The 18,178-nt window shown below is 40.8% G+C and overlaps 1 protein-coding gene and 1 long non-coding RNA gene across 2 annotated transcripts in view; one reads left to right on the top strand and one right to left on the bottom strand.

Annotated features, from left to right (window-relative positions):
* Nucleotides 1-12,042, bottom strand: part of PPP1CB (protein phosphatase 1 catalytic subunit beta) — a 30,610-nt gene extending 18,568 nt beyond the window's left edge. Inside the window, exon 1 of the mRNA XM_071739410.1 lies at nt 11,647-12,042. Coding sequence (XP_071595511.1) covers nt 11,647-11,698 — 52 coding nt within the window. The 5' untranslated portion in view covers nt 11,699-12,042. The remainder of the gene's footprint in view (nt 1-11,646) is intronic.
* Nucleotides 871-11,894, top strand: LOC139794182 (uncharacterized). Its single transcript, XR_011724999.1, has 2 exons — nt 871-1,118; nt 11,298-11,894. It is a non-coding gene; the product is annotated as an uncharacterized lncRNA (long non-coding RNA).
* Nucleotides 12,043-18,178: the final 6,136 nt, after the last annotated feature.

Below are 18,178 nucleotides of genomic sequence, written 5' to 3'. Positions count from 1 at the left end.
GGAAACCTTCATTCATATATAAAGGCTTTTGAGTTATTGGAGCCTTTACTTCCAAATACATTCTAATTAGAATCAAAATCCCTAAACTAATAAGTCAGGTACTAAAACCTATACTTAGCACTAAAGTTTTCAAAAGCATTCACATATCACTGCATTCCAACCAACATCCTCAGACAAGTTTATCTACAGCTGCTTCTCTCCACAAATATCTATGATTCCTCTGTCAGAGGTTTTTAATGGGTCTTCAATGAGGCAGCAAAACAGAACAAATGTGTCTGCACTTTGGGTGATCCAGCTCAGTCTTGCATCTCAGCATAAACCAAACTTGAGAGTTCAAACTAATAAGGCAGACTGTGTCAGTGTCTAAAACAGGCAAACATGCTGTTCTGCCATCTGCTGTAGGTGGAAGAAACATTCAGCACTGAACCACCATAGTACCTACAAGAGAAGGTGGTATGAAACTTTAGCAGTTCAAATACAAATGCTTTCAAAACTAACTAGTCCTTCACACAAAATAAATTCCTGGCTTGCCTGCTTCCCCCCTTTAAAAAACAAGATTAAGCTTGCAACATTTTTTAAAATTACTATAATCTCCCTTTAAAAATGTTGTTATTTTCCCTTAGCCCCTTAAAGAAACAACATTTTACGGAGGAAATCAATATCATGATCTACATTCTGCAGTGAGGAAAAAAAGAATATAAGGGGAAACAGTTTCTCCTAAGTCATCCCCTCATCCTACAGTCCAAAGCTCAAAAGATTCTGCTCTATCACATCTGGCTTATATCTCCCAGTGTAACTGTACATCTGACCATTATATCAGTGTGCTATGAAATTTTGTTTTTAATAAACACCACACTTGGTAAACTGAGGTTAAGAAGCAGTCACAGAAACTGCTTAGGCAGAAAGGAAGAATGGTTTTCTCAAGCAGGGAAAAGAACACGTGATTCTAGATCCTGGTCCTCCAGGCTGAGGGATATAATAGCAGGAGGGCTAATTTACCTGCAGTGAGGATACACAGGGAATACTTCACTTCTAGAATTCCACAAGAACAAGACTGTGGCACACTGTAGTTCTTTCAGTGACACTCTGAATCAGTACCAGGTGATATGTGCCATATGGTAAGTCACATTCCTTTTGCTAATTAAGATTTCAACTCTATTTGAGAAAGCAAACTTTGGTTTTTTTTTTTGCTTTTCTTCATGCACTAAGATGTTGGCTTACATATTAGAAGAATACAAAGGCAGACATTAGACACAATCAAATAACTAGAAAACAGTGAATGCCTACAGGCTTCCATTTCATCACATCTTAAACATGTGCTAATTGATGCACTTATAGATAATCTTCAGCCCCACGTGATTATTTGCAAAAATAATATAAATCTCAGGGGTGACAGCTTTGCACAGGACTTGACTAACCAATTTGTGAGGTACCAAAATGCTCCAAAACTCTGCCTTTTCAAACATTTACATTTCCATAACTTATAATGATCTCTTTCATGGACCAGAAACTTGTTTTGAAAGGTGCAACAAACTGTCACTATACATAAAAAAAGCTCCATCTGAAAGAAGTCTTAACATCACAATGGCTATCATTTTACTGAAACAACTGATATATTTTAAACCCATGGCTTACCACATCAAGCTCATGCCAAAGCAGCATGCAGCAAAACTAGCTTTTCAGTTCTATTTCTCCTCTATAAACTGTATTTAACTATTTTCATGTTTTGCAACACCAGAATTAAGCCATTCATGTAGGTTTAAAAGGAAGTGATTTTAACTGCACACTTTTTCCATACACTCATTTCATAACTTAACCTTGGGAAAGCCCACCAAATACAGCATTAATGCTGCCAGAGCAATGTAGCATCAGACTAAGCAGCAAGTCCAAAACTGACACAGCATATCAAGGAAGGCACTCAAATACTCAGTAATTTTGATCTAATCGGTATTTCTTATAACACCAGCCTGTAGCTCTCTTTGAAACTCACAAGGAGGTGTGAATATTTGCTTCATAGGACTGAGGCTTTAAGTGCTGCTGGATTTTTGCATTCCTGACTTCAAAATTAATTGCTGCAGTGTATATAGTGTATTGATGTTATTTTTTTACTCTTCACAGTAAAGCCTTAAATGTTTTAAGCCCTTAAAAAACAAAAAAAATAGCCAGTAACTTATTAGCACAGTGTGGATTCTCCATATAAGAGGTTTCTACAACTATGGCAAGTACGTGACTCTCAGAGGGGGAGGCAACACACACCTACTGATAGCAATTACTTCCAGCCCTTGGAAAGGATACAAATCTGGGCAAGCACACCTGTGCAAAGGCACTTTCCTCCCTCCATTTGAACACTCAACAGCTCCACACAGCCAACATGTAAGCTCAGTTACATTAGAAGAAAAAAGTATGTGGTTTCTTGAGGAATAATCATCAACAGTAGAGTTGAGACAAGTCCTCTCCCACAACCCTCCAATCATAATAAGGGTACTGAATATTGAAAAATTAGAAGCTACTGTCACTCTGGAAGCCTCAGTCCTTGATAGGTTCACCAAGTAGGATCACCATGTACTCATTCAGAACAGTTGTGCCACAGCTGTGTTACAAGTACACAAGAAACACCAAGCACATCTTTCACTAGCTTGCTCTACAGCTAGTTTTGTTGACCTTTTCTTTACTCAGTTGAGCACTGCATAGATTGTAAACAAGAACACCTCTCACCACATTTATTTTTTCAAAAGTCAAATGTCCAAGAACAAATTTAAGATTAAGATTTACAAGAATGAGACTGAGCATAGCTGATGGTTTGCAGACTTTATGAATTACTAAAGCTATCCATTCTTAAAACATACAAATCATAGCTGCATGCATTATAAAATCTGTAGCTCACAAAAAGCCTTTAACAGCACTGGGGCAACCCATAATTTTTAATGGTTATCATTTACCCAGAGCAGAAACAGCCTCTCAACATTAGACATAAATTAATTCTTTAATCTAAGACATATTCCATAAACAAGCTTTGATTTACACAGAAGTCTTTGATAGGGCCAATTCCTGTTGTAATACACAATCCCACATGCATAGCTCTATGCCATGACGAGCATTTGCTGCAAAGAGCTTAAAGCAAAGTTACTTAGCAGGCAATAAAGAGAATTAATACAGGCAATATGAGAATAAAAGCAACTACATGTGTTGTACTGTCAGGCTGTTATTTTAGCACAATAGATCCTATAGTACTGCGAAAGCTGCTCTAATCAGTATTGATATGATTTCTGCATCTACACAACCTTTCATAAGCAATCTAAGCAAGTCCACTAATAGCAATTAGTAACCAGAGACATGAGTTGCACAGGGGCAGGAAAGGAAAAATTACAGCAAAAAAAAAAATTTCTTGGATCACTCCAAATTCATGCCTAAGAGTAGCGAATTATGTAAGGCATACCTGGAGAGAAAGAAAAATATCACTAAGAAAAGTGGGCCAAGAACTGGCAGCTGGAAGTTCTATGAGCATAACCTGCTGCCATACTCCTTTGTGAACTGGAAAAAAAAAAAACATTTAAGCCACTGTGCCACACTGGTTCTGGTGTGCCTCTCACTAAGTAACAGTGCTGCTCATTTTGTGGCTCCACTAATAGAAGTTTCTTCAATTACTACATCAGCTGAGGTATGTACAGCTGTCCTACTACACATTTATACTGTGTTCTACAATACCACATGTCCTGTATATTGAACAAAACAATCACATGAAATTAAACCCCAGACTTCTCCCAAGTCTCATAACAACTGGCCAGCATTACTGCTAGGAAGCAGCCTCCTTTTAACCCAGGAGTGCAGTTCAGACTGGGATCCACCTGGGTAGAGAGCAGCCTTGTGGAAGGGGATGTGGGGGTCTTGGTGGATAACAGGCTTGACATGAGCAAACCGTGTGCTGCAGCAGCAAATAAAGCCAACAGGATGCCGGGCTGCATCAACAAGGGCATCACTGGCAGAAATAAAGAATCACAGAGTAAGACATTTTATAAATTACACATATATTCAGAAAGTAAATCATCTCAGAGGGGACAGGAAAGGGTAGGAAGAAAACTGAAAAGGCTCATGGCATGGCCATGTCCAGCACAGGCCAATAGAGGTGGCCAGAAACAACAAGCAGAGTGAACTGTATCTTCAAGAGGGTGATTCTCTCATGGCAAGAAGCCACGGTGAGAAGCCATGGTCCCACTCAGCACTTGTCAGGCTGCACCTGGAGTACTGTGTTCGGTTTTGGTCCCTGCTGTACAAAAAGGATTCAGACAGGCTGGAGAGGGTCCAGAGAAGAGCCATGAGGATGATCTGAGGACTGGAGCACCTGCCATACCAGGAGAATCTGAGCAAACTGGGTCTGTTCATCCCTGAGAAGAGAAGGCTTAGAGGAGACCTTATTATGTTCCAGTACCTAAAGGGGGACTATGAATAAGATGGAGACTCCCTATTTACAAGGAGTCACATGGACAAGACAAGGGGTAATGGGCACAAGTGTCTCCAGGGGAGATTCCAACTGAACACAAGAGGAAAAGTTTTCACTGTGAGGACAGTCTGACATTGCAATGGTCTTTTCTTCCTAGCACAATAACACAATAAACCAAAAATGTAATATAAATAGTTCCCCAAGCTGAAGAATACATCCACAGTGAACTTGATCTACAACCAGTGAAGGAATAAGCAGCTTGTTCTGATTGCTTTCACAATAGCTCCAACCAAACTTATTCCTGAAATCATGGCTTTAGAGAACTATTTTCCCAGAGTATACCTAAAACACCCAAAACTACAACACAAGATAGCAAGTATGCAATTTCACAGATTGCATATAAGCAATTCCCACATGCTTATGCTCCCCCCCCGACCTTCTGTGGAATATTTAACAACTGGTGATCAACAAATAAAACATTTAACTACTTATTTCTTGTACATTCAAGTACTTTTGGTTATTTGATGAATCCTGAACTATCTCCTAATGGTAGAAGCAGAATGGATTTGGAAGTCAAAGATGGCAATCCCAGTAACTTGGAAAAAAAAGACACACCCATGTTCTGAAGTTATCTGCTCTCAGCTTTTTTTTAAATTCAAGTTATGTATTTTCTCAGTTTTAAGTCAGAAATTCTACCCTGGATTTAAAAAATGTCTTTAATTTTAGAAAGCAAAACTTCTACTCCCCCAAAATATTTTCTGTTATTTAAATTAAGATGTCATCCACAAACAGCCACTCCCTATCTTGCAGAAAACATTGAGAACTAAGCCAGCAACAGAGATTCTCAGTTTCAGGATTTTTGTAACAGAACTAAGCAAAGAATGGCTTGCATTCGTGTGTTACATTGATGAACAACCATAATATAAAAGAAGGTCTGTCAGAGCTTTGCTCAAATCAGTAAAAAAATGTATTGCTGAATATAAAGCTCTTCTGCATGGTGTAAAGAGCAGAGTCCTGCACCTTTCCGAGGATACATCATCCAAACTCCCCACTAAAAATAGAAGAATTATTCTAAAGAACAGAAGAATCTACTTTCAAGGGAGTTTTCTTCCTGAATGTCCTTAATACTAAGCATTTTGCTGAAGAACACAGTGATGGCTTATGAAATCATTTTACTTGGATGGACTAACATCAAATGCAATTTCACTGCACAGTCTGCCCAAGACTTTATTTTCGAACCAAGAAAACAATCAAACTGTGTTCTTCCACCCAAACATGAATTTACATTCTTAAAATGCATACTACTGAACAGAGAAGGAGCTTCATTAGAAACTAGTATCCAAGTTGCTTCAGGGGATACCCAAATAAGCCTATGAAAACATGCCAGTGTCCTTAGAACAATCTTTGTCCATTGTATTTGCTTTCCATGGATCACCTGCCTCCTTACACAGAGGTTCCATAAATTAGCTTAAGGTTTCAGTTATTCTGTATCATGCACAGCTTCAAGAACTCCTGAATTCAAGACCAAAGGACGAGATCACATTAGTTACTCCATTATGTAAGCAAAAGGTGTAACCTGAATGCCTGTTATTGGTCTACATTTACTGTTTGCTTAATTACACTTGCTCCTAAAACTCAGCACCAGCAAAACGTAAGGTAGAAGGCTCTCACTATGCCGTACTATACAAATTGGTGACAATTCCTGTTCTAGTCCACCTGGAAGGCTAGGATAGCACAAAACCTTAAAGAAACAAAGAATTTCTCCTTCTTTCTCAAAGGTTGACTTAATTTTTCCCTGAGACAGTGTTAGTGAAATTCCTAAAATTTGAGGAAGGCAGAGGCAGATTACAAAGTTACTCCCCAAAAGTACCGAGAAGGTATACAAAAAGCTTGGGCTTAACTTGACCTTTGCTGCTCTTCAGTTTATAAGGTATTTAGTAATAATATGGTTTGTAGTTACACACAAAAGCTTTCTATCTCTGAGAAAGATACTAAATAAGACAAGTAAAAACCGTGAAAATAGCCTGTCAGAAAAAAGGAAAATTAGCACACACTGCCTGACGTTCTTGGCCTTCTGTGCACTTTTTCAAGCCAACCATCCCATTCGTCATGCACTTATAAAGCTAAAGATGAACCAGCTGATAGCTGCTCTGCTGTACAAACCCAGAAACAAACACCAGTCTTCTAACTTCCCCCTGTTAATACAATACCTACTGTCCTCAAAACATATGAAAATTGCCTAATTTCTCTCTCTCAAGACTATTTTAATAATACACTATTTGCAAGAAATTCCTTTAAGTTTTCCTACTTAATTTTTCTCTGATAGCAGATTATCCAATGATTTCACACCAAACAGGTAATAATCCTTGTTTATTCTAGATGCACCTCCATGGTTTGTTTATATTGTTCTGCAACAGCTCATTAAGGTATATTTTTCTTCTCTACCACTGCTTCTCTTTCTCAGTATCAGTTACAGAGCCTGTGGAACTGCAAGCACTACTGCTGTATCACACCACACCATCAGACCTGGCTGGATAGGTTATTAGTTAAGATGGTAACCAAACAAGACAGACATTATTAACCACAATTCATGGGCCTGGTACTTCTACGGCATTTAAAACTAATAAGGAAAATCTCAATTCTTTCATAAGCATTTAAATCCAACTTCCACTGGAAAAAATTAGTAATTCACATTACTATTTTTATCACAACCTACAAGACATCTGAAATCAGATGAAACTGAAGATTGCAGAGTTCTTAGAAGTCACCACGTGAGAGGGCAAACACTGCGTGCAACCTGCTTTTATTAAGCCAATCATATAAAAAACACTTTGAGATGAACATTGAAGCAATAACCATTCTTCACACCTACTGAAGTTTGCCAACTCTCCTCTTGGATTAGTATTTCCCAGCCTTCTTGGTGGATCAGTTCTACCAGAACTAGTAGCCCTGCCAGACTCACCAAAAATAATTCTGTTTCAAAGCAGATGCACATTAAGTTCCATCAAGTGATTTCAAACTGCTAGCTTAAAATAGGTTAGCTAGATTTAGGCAAACAAGAGGTCTTGCACAAACAGGCTATATATGTTTGTACAGCTATATAAATAAACTTTCTTCACAGAAATTCAACTTGTATTTAAGGCTACTATTTTTCTGGGTTTCCTCAAGCACGTCCTCTCTTCCATATGGTACTGTCCTTAGTGTTTACTGATACAGATGCCTATAGATTTGAAGGTGCAGAAAGCAAAGTCCAGCTGGGTTGCCTTACAGCCAGAAATGTTGAGAGATGTACAGCACAGAAACAGGAGGGTAAACACCCAGACAGAAATGCAGCAGTCTTACCCAATGCCATCCACAGCACTCTTTTACAAGTAAGGTCACACCTACTGCAGCATCCTTGCTTTATTACACAGGGAACTTTTCCACACATCCCTAAAGCTTAAAGTAGCTTAGAGCCTGGGTTAAATGTAAGCCTGGTGTATCAGTTTAGCTCAGCATCTTTGAAAATTTCAGGGCATTTCCCACAGAGGGATATTTGGTGTGTCTAGGTGGGGCAGAACACAACATATTCAATGTCTGCTGTGCTCATGTCAATATCATGTGTACGTGCATATCACTGTGCTGCCAAAAGCTAGAATAGGCTGGGAAGATCTATCCACCAGATGGCATAGCTGGGAAGGTAGGAAAAAAAAAAAAAAAAAAAAAGAAAAATAAAAAGGAAAAAGAATAAAAAGGCACACTGAAGCAAAAATGAGGTGATCATGTTTTTGGGTGCCATAAAGCATCTAAGTCTGCCCCATGACTAGAATTCTGAGTAACTGTGCAAGAAGGAAGTAGTCTTAAATTGGGCTTATTCGCTTTCATGGTCATGCATTAGTCTAAAAGTGCTCCCAAAGCTATAGAATTTTCTATTTCCAGGACCTGTAAATCTTTGCATATTCACTAATAAGTGATTTCTTTATCAAAAGAAATCTTATAAAAAAGCTAAACGTATCTCCAAGATCAGTCAGGCACACATCTAGGAGCACTAGCATTTCCCTCATTCTTCTAGTAAAGAAACAAACAGAAATTTAAGTCTGGAGATAACAGAAATGAAGAAAAGCATTGCTACTGAGGTTCAGACTTCATGCATAATGTCTTACTTTTCTCCAAATAGATTTATAAGACATCACTAACTAGTACACAAGTACTAACACTCTGCAAGAGAAGTCAACTCTGAATAGGCTCTTACCATTCCTAAACTCACCACTCAGCCAACGAATAAAGACAAAAGAACGTGGAAATTAAAAGCTAACGTCATAGAAGACTATCACCACATCTTATGAGTTGAGTTTTTCTGAGAACTATCCCCAGTTTAAGTCAAGAGTTAATCCATCTGGCTTCTAGTACTCAAAAGATCTCCAAAATGTGTATGTATTCAGATAAGCTTTGATGCACACACGTTCAGGGTTGGGAAGATGTTCTTTACAAATTCTCCGAGGCAGCTCAGCGACTGACCATCTCATGCTGCTAGCTCAGAAAAAAAGAAGGAAAAAACACCCACTACATCTAAAATAGGTAATTACAATCAAAAGGCAAGTTAATGTATCCATATAACCCAAAAGATACACCATGGTAAGCAACAAAGATAAAAAGAGTAACCTAATTAAAGAGCAAGCACTCATGATGGATAACATCACAGCCTAGAAACAGGTGTCGCCAAGCAGCAACCCTATGACAGCAGGGAAGTTTCCTGTTGCTGTGGCTTTTGATATGTATTTGCTAGACTTTAACATTGATGTATACAGCAGCCACTAAGAGACAACTGTAGCTGGCTATTCAAATTTAAAGCCACCCATTTCACTTAAAGTAAATAAAAGGACTTAACGTGTCTGTCATGACATTTCATTAAAACTACTTCTGCTTATTTTATTGTACACCTTTACAGCTCAAAAGCCATGTTTTCTTATCCTTTAAGTCAAAGCTGAAGTGTGAGTAATGGAGAAAAAAAACTTGCTGTAAACTAATTGCTCCAGATATGAGTCAATAGAAGCTTTTCTGCACAAGCAGTGTGGGGAGGTATTCGTATTTACTTTATCAGAACAGGTCAGCTAAGCAGCAGCACAAGCTCCAGATTGTGAACCGTCAACTGTACAAAAAAAGCTTCATTGTGAAATATTATTATTTGAACTAGAGTTTAAAATCTTAAGTGCTAGAAGTACAACAAATAAAAGACATTAAATGGAAGCACAAAGAATTCATACACAATGCAATCTTTCAATAGTTGTGTTGTTTTGTTTTTCTAAAAAAACCCTGCAAGAATCTATTGCTTTGTGGACACAACGTATTTTAACAGGGCACTCCTACTACTAGTAGCAGATGACAAGCAGAGAAACCCCACCCCATTTTCTTTAAGGATCTTCCTAAACTCTGCTCAGAGGAAGAACCAGCCTCAGAGATGAAAAACTAAGCAAAGCTTCGTTCAGAAGTTGCACATACATATCCCTAAAAATTAAAGTACTATGAAATACAAAACACAGATTAGGTTGCTTGGACACAAGGCCCATAACAAAAAAAGCTAGAAAGTTGCAACACAAATATTTATGATGCCTGTAAAAGGTAGCAAACATGGATAAGCAGAGTAATAGAGAACAATCCAAGTTGCATACCAAAACACTGCAGAATCCCCTCCTCTTAAAGTAACCTATTTAAGTAGTTACACTAATGAGCAAAGAGAAAAAGTACCTTTCAAACACTGTTAATCCACCACCATACATGCATGCTCATTTTGATGTCAAAAAAATATCTGCACTGCAAAGTCAATGTTTACTACGTTACTATTTGGTTTGTCTTAAAAATCTACCTAATAATCTGTATTTCAACATCCAGAAAAAGGGATGTTTTATCTCTATTAGTGATTAAAGATAAACTTCGACTGATAATACCCGCAGGTTTCTTCACACTATCCTACACGGCATACTTTAAATCACAAACATAAGCACAATTGCTCAAAGCCTTTATTCATTTTAAAATATTGATTTAAGTGTTTACAATTATGTTTCGCATGTGAAAAAAAGCAGATAGCAATTCCTAAAAAAGATAATCCTCAAACTCCTAAATACTCTGCTTTGCAGTAACTCAGCTGAACAAAACTTTTAGACTTGTAAAACTTACTTCCCACCTAGAACTGTGTACATACTCCAGAAATTCTTTTCTATAAGTTGCCGCCTAGCAAAGTGATCCAAGTACCCCAGGAATAGAGGAAATAAGTAAGCGAACAGCGCATTCCCGCCCTCGGGTTCTCATCTCCAACAGGTATTTGCTGAACGTGGAACGAAAGCTTAACTGGAGAAGAGGCCTAAGACTAAACATTCAAGACATGGCTTAAACAGAAAGAAAGTGCTAGGAATACTTCCTCAGGTTCTCTAAAGGCAGAGGGTACGTCGGTCTCCCTACTTTAAAGGAAAGACTCGCTATTTAATACACACAAAAGCCTTCACAGCTTTTATTAGCTATCCACCAGAGCCACTTTTGGAGACTATCTCGTAGGCAAGCAAAGGAATTTCAGCCCACTAAATCCCTCTGCTTCCACCGACACTTACACACATGCAACTCCATACCCAACGCAGCTTTATACACATAATTTTAAACTCGGAAAGACTGCAACTAACCCGTCCGGAAAAAAAGGATAAAGCCGCCCATAGTTCAGCTAAAGAGGCTTCTCCATCTCGCCCCCAAGCCAGGCAGCTGCATCGGGGAGAAAAGGAAGAATCGAGGCTTTTTTTTTTTTTCTCCCCATTTTTCTTTTTGTATTACGGGTTTGAGTTTTCTTTGGTTTGGGTTTTTTTGTTTTTACTTGTTAGGGTTGTTTTTTACACAGGAAAGCCGCCACTTCACCTAGACAAGGAGGACAGACCCCGCACAACCACACCAGCGCCCTCAGGACGCTTCAGAGCTCCCCATCTCCCTCCGAGGGGCTCGGCAGAGCCGGCCCCGGCGGTTCCGCGTCGGCTCTCGAACCCCCCTCCCGGCCGCCCCCCGGGCCCGGCATCGCGGAGCAGACGCTGCCCCAGCTCCCCCGGCCGCACCGCGGACCAAGCCCGCCTCGCCCGCTGCACCCCCGCCCCGCCGGCAGCCCCAGGGGGAGGCGACGGCGCCATCTCGCCCTCCGCGGTGCAGAGCGTGGGGCGGCAGGGCAGGCAGGCGGAGCTGCCCAGCGCCTCGCTCACCTTCCAGCAGCCGGGTGATGAGGCTGTCCACGTTCAGCTCCCCATCCGCCATTTTGTGGCCACCAGGCTGGGTCCCGGGCGGGGAGAGGGCGGGGTGGAGGGCGCTTCAGGGAGGAGAAGGAGGAGCAGAGAGCTGTGGCCGCAGCTACAGTGGCTCCCCCCACCCCCCTCCGACAGTCCCCTGCGGCGGCCGGGCTTCTCCCGCGCTAGCTGACGGAAAGCGCCGCGCCCGCTCCGCCACCGCTAAATGGGGGGAAGCTGCCACCCCTCCTCCCTGCGCCTCCTCCCCGCCTCAGAGGCCGCCAGGGCGCATGCGAACCCTCCCCAACCTCCGCCCGCCTTGCCCTCCGCCGCGCAGCTCTCCGGGCTCCGCGCAGGCGCAGGCAAGGCCGGCGGGCTCTCTGGCGCATGCGCAGAGAATGCGCGTTCTTCCCTCTGTTGTTCGCCGGCGGTTTCTCGGTAACCGATCCGCTCGGTGACCACTCCGCTCGGCGACGGTCCCCGGGTCTCGCAGGAGATCTCTGTCCAACCTCCCCACACCCAGCCGGCCTTCCATGGCCTGCTTCATGCCCGGCCCCGGCATCGAATCCTGGGGGCTCTCAAGCCAGCTCCCCGCCAGGCTTCCTCTGGGTCCGGTTCTGGGGCAGCCCCTTCAGGCGGAGGGAAAGCGCAGGACGAGGGGAGCCTGAGGGGCTGGGCAGCTCCACCGGAGCTCTGCAGCCGGGTTAGCAGCTCCGAGGACTTCATCGTGGATTCCGGGATACACCTCCTGTAGTGTGCTGCTTCTCCTTCAGAAGAGGTTACGTTGGCAGCCATCGGTTATGTACAAAAGACAAGAAAAACAAGCCCTAGTAGACTGCGCGTAACCTGTGTGTCACCCCTGCTGCTGAAACTGCACCTGTGAAAGATCACAGTTTATTACAGAAAAATCTGTCAGAACTGGTATGACAAGTTGTGCTCTTTATAGCCCTCTTGTAACATAGCTGGCAGCAAAGCCTGGCCAATGTGGTTTATGTTTCATTGTGGCCAGACCTGTTAAGAGAGTACGTTTTTGGTGATTTCTGCAACTTTTTTTTTTCTTTTTTTTCTTTTTTTAAGATGAGTTTTCTAAAGACACATTAACTTACATACTTTTATCAACAGATGCTTGCCTTGGATGGACAGAGATGTGCTTTAAAATGTAGGTGGTGAAAACTTCTTCCAAACTAGGATAGCAGACAAACACAATTAATGTTGACAAAATAGCAGGGGCCAGATGTTCTAGCGAAAAACAGGCTATTTGTATAACTAAATATAGAAGTTGATGCAGAAACTTAAGTTTGTGAGCTTGAACTTGAATTTTTCCATTGGCCTGTACAAGCCTGCAAAATGATGTAACCTTAAATAATTTCAAAACCCAGCTTTATCTCTCCTGGTTAGGAGAAAATGCATGTGAGCAAACCAAAAGCAATTAGGACGAGGCAGGGCAATGATAAGATGTGAGATGTTACTAGATGTCCAGAGGGTTGGGTAAAAGAGCACTCTCTTGAAATACCTTTGCAATGATAATAAAGTTTCTGTTGGTACACTGAAGGAAGATACTTCAGGAAAGAAAATGGATTTTCTGCCTCCCTTTATAGGTAGCGTATATGGAAATGGAATTTCAGCTCATCTGCTGAAAGCACATACTGCTACCCTTTCTTATTTTTCAAATTCTGCTAGTAGTGAAAATTAAACAAACAAAATCAATTTATTTTTTTTTTTTTTGTCAAAGTAGGAAAAATAATTAGTCACCTTTTAGAAGGATCTTCCTTATCCAAACTAATCTATTGCTGCCAAAACTAACAGATACAGATCTGCAGTCCCTCTTGAGCTTTGAGGAATTGTCCCCGTTTCATTTCACACAACCAAACTGCCCTGAGGGTTATATAAAGCATCACAACATCAGGCTCAGACATAATAATATTATCACAGAACATTCTGCATTGACAACATAATGGGGATATGAAATTATCTTTCACTGTGTCATAAAGATACAATTAATTTGTCTTCCACAACTCCAAAGATACTAAACTTTGAGATCCACTGAGCTAAGCTTCATTCTGTAACAACTGTTTTTGCTAGGCATGTCAGCATGTCCCAGAAACAATTCAGAGGCATATCATTGTAAAAAGTAAGTGGAGATGCTATGGAACAGAACAAGCTGCAAAAAAATACCTCATTTCTTTCTTTCTAGATGCTGTACCAGTGTCTTATTTTACTTTACCACATGACATCTGCCCCACACTGACCTGCACAACTCGTATCCTTGCATTCTTGAGGACCTCTCATAAATACATGAAGCTTGGTTTTTTTATCCATTTCACTACTCTGTTTCTGAGTTTTCTGAAGGATACCATCATGCTGGTGCTGCCTCAGCCTCAGAAGTACAACACCTCACGGGCTGTCTCTTGGTTCCTGCCATGGCAGCATCCCAGCTCACACACCACAGCACACTTTCCATCCTTCTCCATTGGCCCACGCAATGGGAACGCTGCTGGGTGGACAGAGTCACTCCCCAGCTCTACAGGATGGTCACCTCACTCTGCTGCATAACCTTGTAAAGTTTACACCTGTGCTCCCTTCCCCACTTTGCTTAATAGCTTGAGAAAGAAAAGAACTACGTGAGGTTCCTCCTCCATGGGTAAAACTTGACAGGTCCCGTGGTTAGGTTGGCATAATCTCAGTACAGCAAATAGAATTAAGAGATCAGAGAATGAGGCCTATTGTCTTCTGTGATTCAGAAAGAAGTAGTTATTGTGGACTGAATGCATTTTCTTTGATCAAGGGGAGATGTTCAGTAATTTTTAGCATTATACCATGCACAGATACACACCATAGATATTTAACTAGTGATTCAAGTAGCCTGAGGAGCTGAACATCTCTGGTGTCTATGGCAAATTCTCATTAATAATAGTCAACTTTCTAAACTTCCTTCACTTATTCTGACATTTCCTCTTGTGTCCACCAACATGGCTTTGCTTCTAACCTTCCCCTATTTAGGGTTGGTGTTAGTTACCCTAAATACCCTGTGTGTTAACATTCCTCCCCTTATCTGTGTGCCATCTCAAGGTCTCCTTCAATTTGCACTGCTCTTCTGCTGAGTTTGGAAGATTTAAAGGGCACAGATTTCCAAAGAAGGTAGCAAAAATTGTTATGTTAGTGTCATTCCCTAAACTGCAGCTTGCTGGAGTGGTGTTCTTACTAACATATCTGCTTGCAAGTTAGTACTGTTGCATCCTTAGCTACACAGCACTGCCTCAGTATCTCTGATCTTACCTACTCTTTCCTAGTAACCTTGGATTGGTTCAGCCAGTACTACTTCTCTCACTGTGCTACAGAGTTAGTGCACTGCATGCTCTTTAAATGTATTTACTACATCACTGTAAGTGCTGCTTTTAGAAACCATGGACTACATGGCCCTCCTCAGTCTGTCTTCAGTTACCTCCTAGGCAGCACACGGTGTTACCCTGTCACTGTAGCTTGTTTCTAATGTCCTCTGTCACCTTTGCCAGCTCTGACTCAGGGCTGACTGCAGCTGTGATGCAGATGGGAAGAAGAAGGCAGGAGGAGCCATGTGGTTAGTTTTCCAGCATTTAATTAGGACCATATTCTTCCTGGACTGGAAGGTGATAGCTGAAGCACTGCTGCCTCCTCAGTAGCCCTCTTCAGCTTTGGACTTGAAATAGAAATTAATGATCCAAATCATGAATGTATTTTCTTAGGATAGTTTGTTTACAAAAGAATCACAGGTCCTGTTTTTTTAGTCAGAAATTACAAGAAAGTGTATCAAGGTAATCTCACTGTACACAAAGACTGCAGATAAATTATCACTATTTTGTCTCAAAAGTTTAGATTCAGAGACAGGTTTAGAAAATAAAAAAGACTGCACTCTGTAGCACTTTATGACCCTCTTTGTTTTCTCAGTATTTGCACTGAAGCTGGGTAAATAGTATGTTTTGTTATATCCTTTTTAAGAAAAAAACAAAAAAACCTAAAACAAAACAAAACACAACAAATCAATACTTTTCTTCACTAAGATAAAGTGAAGGCTTCATCAGCTTTTCTGAGACATTAGAGAAGAAGGACAATCCTAAATTAGCAAGTATTTTGGGATTGGAGGCACATACGTAAGATAGGAAAAACTCTTCACTGAACTGCAACATGCAAAGTGGGTCTCTTGGTTTCACTCTTAGGAACTGCAAAGTTTTGGATAAAAAATGTCAACTGGGGCAGAGACTCAAGTCTGGATCTGTATCACGTCAGGTGAATGCCCTAATCATTCAGCAATAGAGCTGGGCCATCTCTCTTCATGTAGCTGTAGTTTGTAGAGATAATTAAATATTAATCCAACCAAAGAGGATATTATTAAGGTAACATTTTGTATATTATATATACTTTTTACTCTTATTCTTTCTACTCCAAAGAGTTTATGGGTAAATCAGACTCAGCCTCCCCAGTTTCTTTTCATACATTTGCTAACCATTACCTGGGCAACTTCAGTGAGGTCTCAGCTTTAATTCTCATATTTCTAAAATGGGAATAATACATACATGAACCTCTCCAGAGAGTGAAGAGACATAACTGAAATATTTGGAACACATTATAAAGTCTTTGGCTGATACACAAATGTGTTTTCTATAATCATCAAAGCTTTCCTAATACTGTATTTTGAAGAACAAGATCTTTTTGTAGATTAATACTGACCCTTAAATCCTGTGAAAGTAGTTACACCCTCATTCCTTCTATGCAAACTTAAAAGACAGGGCAGGTCTAGATGTTCCCTTATTTCCTCTGGAATTAAAACAAGAAAACAGATTGTTAGTGTCAAGAGCTAGTGTTGAAACAGTTAAAAAAATAGAATAGAAATTTCAATCTAGTATGTGTGACTCGAAAACATTATTTTAAAAAGAGCAGCTACCTCTGCCTTATCCCAACACATCCAAGCTGGATTAGAGCCTGTATGAGGCAAGCACTGCCTTGAAGGCAGAACAGAGAGCCCCCGGGGAGCTGAAAGCAAAACAAGGACAAGGTGAGGCGTATGCAGTAGTAAGTATCACAGATTACTTCATCTCTCGGTGTCAGAACTATTTAAAAGTGTGAGGAGCTTTTCTTTTTTATTATATTTATTAGCATATGATAGAATCTCAGTTCCCCTGGCAGCCTGTCCTACTGCCCACAAACTATCAGAAATACACACCACCTCCTGTGGTGTTACTCTCCAAGCAAGGAAGGGAGAAGGACTTCTGAAGCAAAACAAGGCAAATAATTTGGGCCTGCAGGATCTGCAGTTTGAGAAATGTCAATCAAGCTTACTATTCCTCTTCTTTGGAGAGAAAAATGCTCTTCTCCTGTTTCCCAGGAAAGAACAGCTGCAAGAACTGAAAATGTCTCCATCCATTTTCCTAAATAAACATGAGACTATTTAGTTTCAGCAAAACCAGATGGTTTATGCCCTGTGAATATTTCTGGTGTTTGACACCAGCAGCCAGGGCTTTACAAAATAAGTGCAGAGCACTAGAAAGAACTTTAAACTCAGGAACACAACACAAGGAATGAAAGCTATGAAGGCAGTAATAATAGACTTACAAAAAAACCCAAGCTTCATTCAGGGATCTCCAAATCCTTTCTAAATATTATTAATCATACTACATAACAGTTCATGAAGTAAATAAATTTTGATACACACTTCTCTCAGAGGGTTACACTAAGGATGAGAAGGTTCCTCCAGGTTATGCAGTGAGTGGCAGTCTAGTCTCCTGCATGTTTTGCCCATCTACTGGCTCTCTTCTTGCTGATGACTCTCTAGTGTGCTGTGTCTTCAGCCATATTCCCAGGACACAATTTTTAAATGTTAAACCATTACTGCTAATAGCCCAGGAACAGGATTGCAGGGTATGCAACCTCCATCACCATAGCTGGGACATTGGAGTGCTCTGTGGGGAATTTGTAATATGCTGAAGAGATTTGTATACAGCCCTCAAATCTCTTGCTGATGGCAGTTGCAATGAGTGTTAAAAGTGTCTGAAGATGCTTAATTATTTGGTGACTTTTATTGATTTGTGCTGTTACCGCTAAACATAACCCTGTAGTAACAAGGCACCTCTTTTCTTCCAGTCTGAAGCTGGTTTACAACCACTGAGTAATTACACTCTGTGACTCTGATAGGTACCCCATTTTGTTGGACTGCTGGGAGGCTGGTGCAGTTTGCTCAAGATCACTCATAGTCTGAAGAGAGATGCTCAGGGGGCTTCAGGGTCATTGACAGCTGCAGCGTGTGTTCTTGAGCCAAATCCAAACCTGCTGACTCCCAGTCTTCTGCTGCATGTAAAAATAGGCTTGGGAGTTATTTCCTTTTACTTGCAATTTCTGAATTAACCTGCCCACAAAAGCATGTCAATTTTCTGGATCATTTATTGCAATACATATTTATTGTGAATCATTAGATGCTGCTTCAAAGTCCTATAGCTGGGAAACCTAAAGCGTGTCCTGGTTGTAGGATACAGCAGAGGTC

The sequence above is a fragment of the Heliangelus exortis genome, chromosome 3, assembly GCF_036169615.1.
Source record: "Heliangelus exortis chromosome 3, bHelExo1.hap1, whole genome shotgun sequence".
In the NCBI taxonomy this organism is placed as follows: Eukaryota; Metazoa; Chordata; class Aves; order Apodiformes; family Trochilidae; genus Heliangelus; species Heliangelus exortis.
The sequence above is the reverse complement of the archived record's forward strand: the minus strand, read 5'-3'. Positions and strand labels throughout refer to the sequence as shown.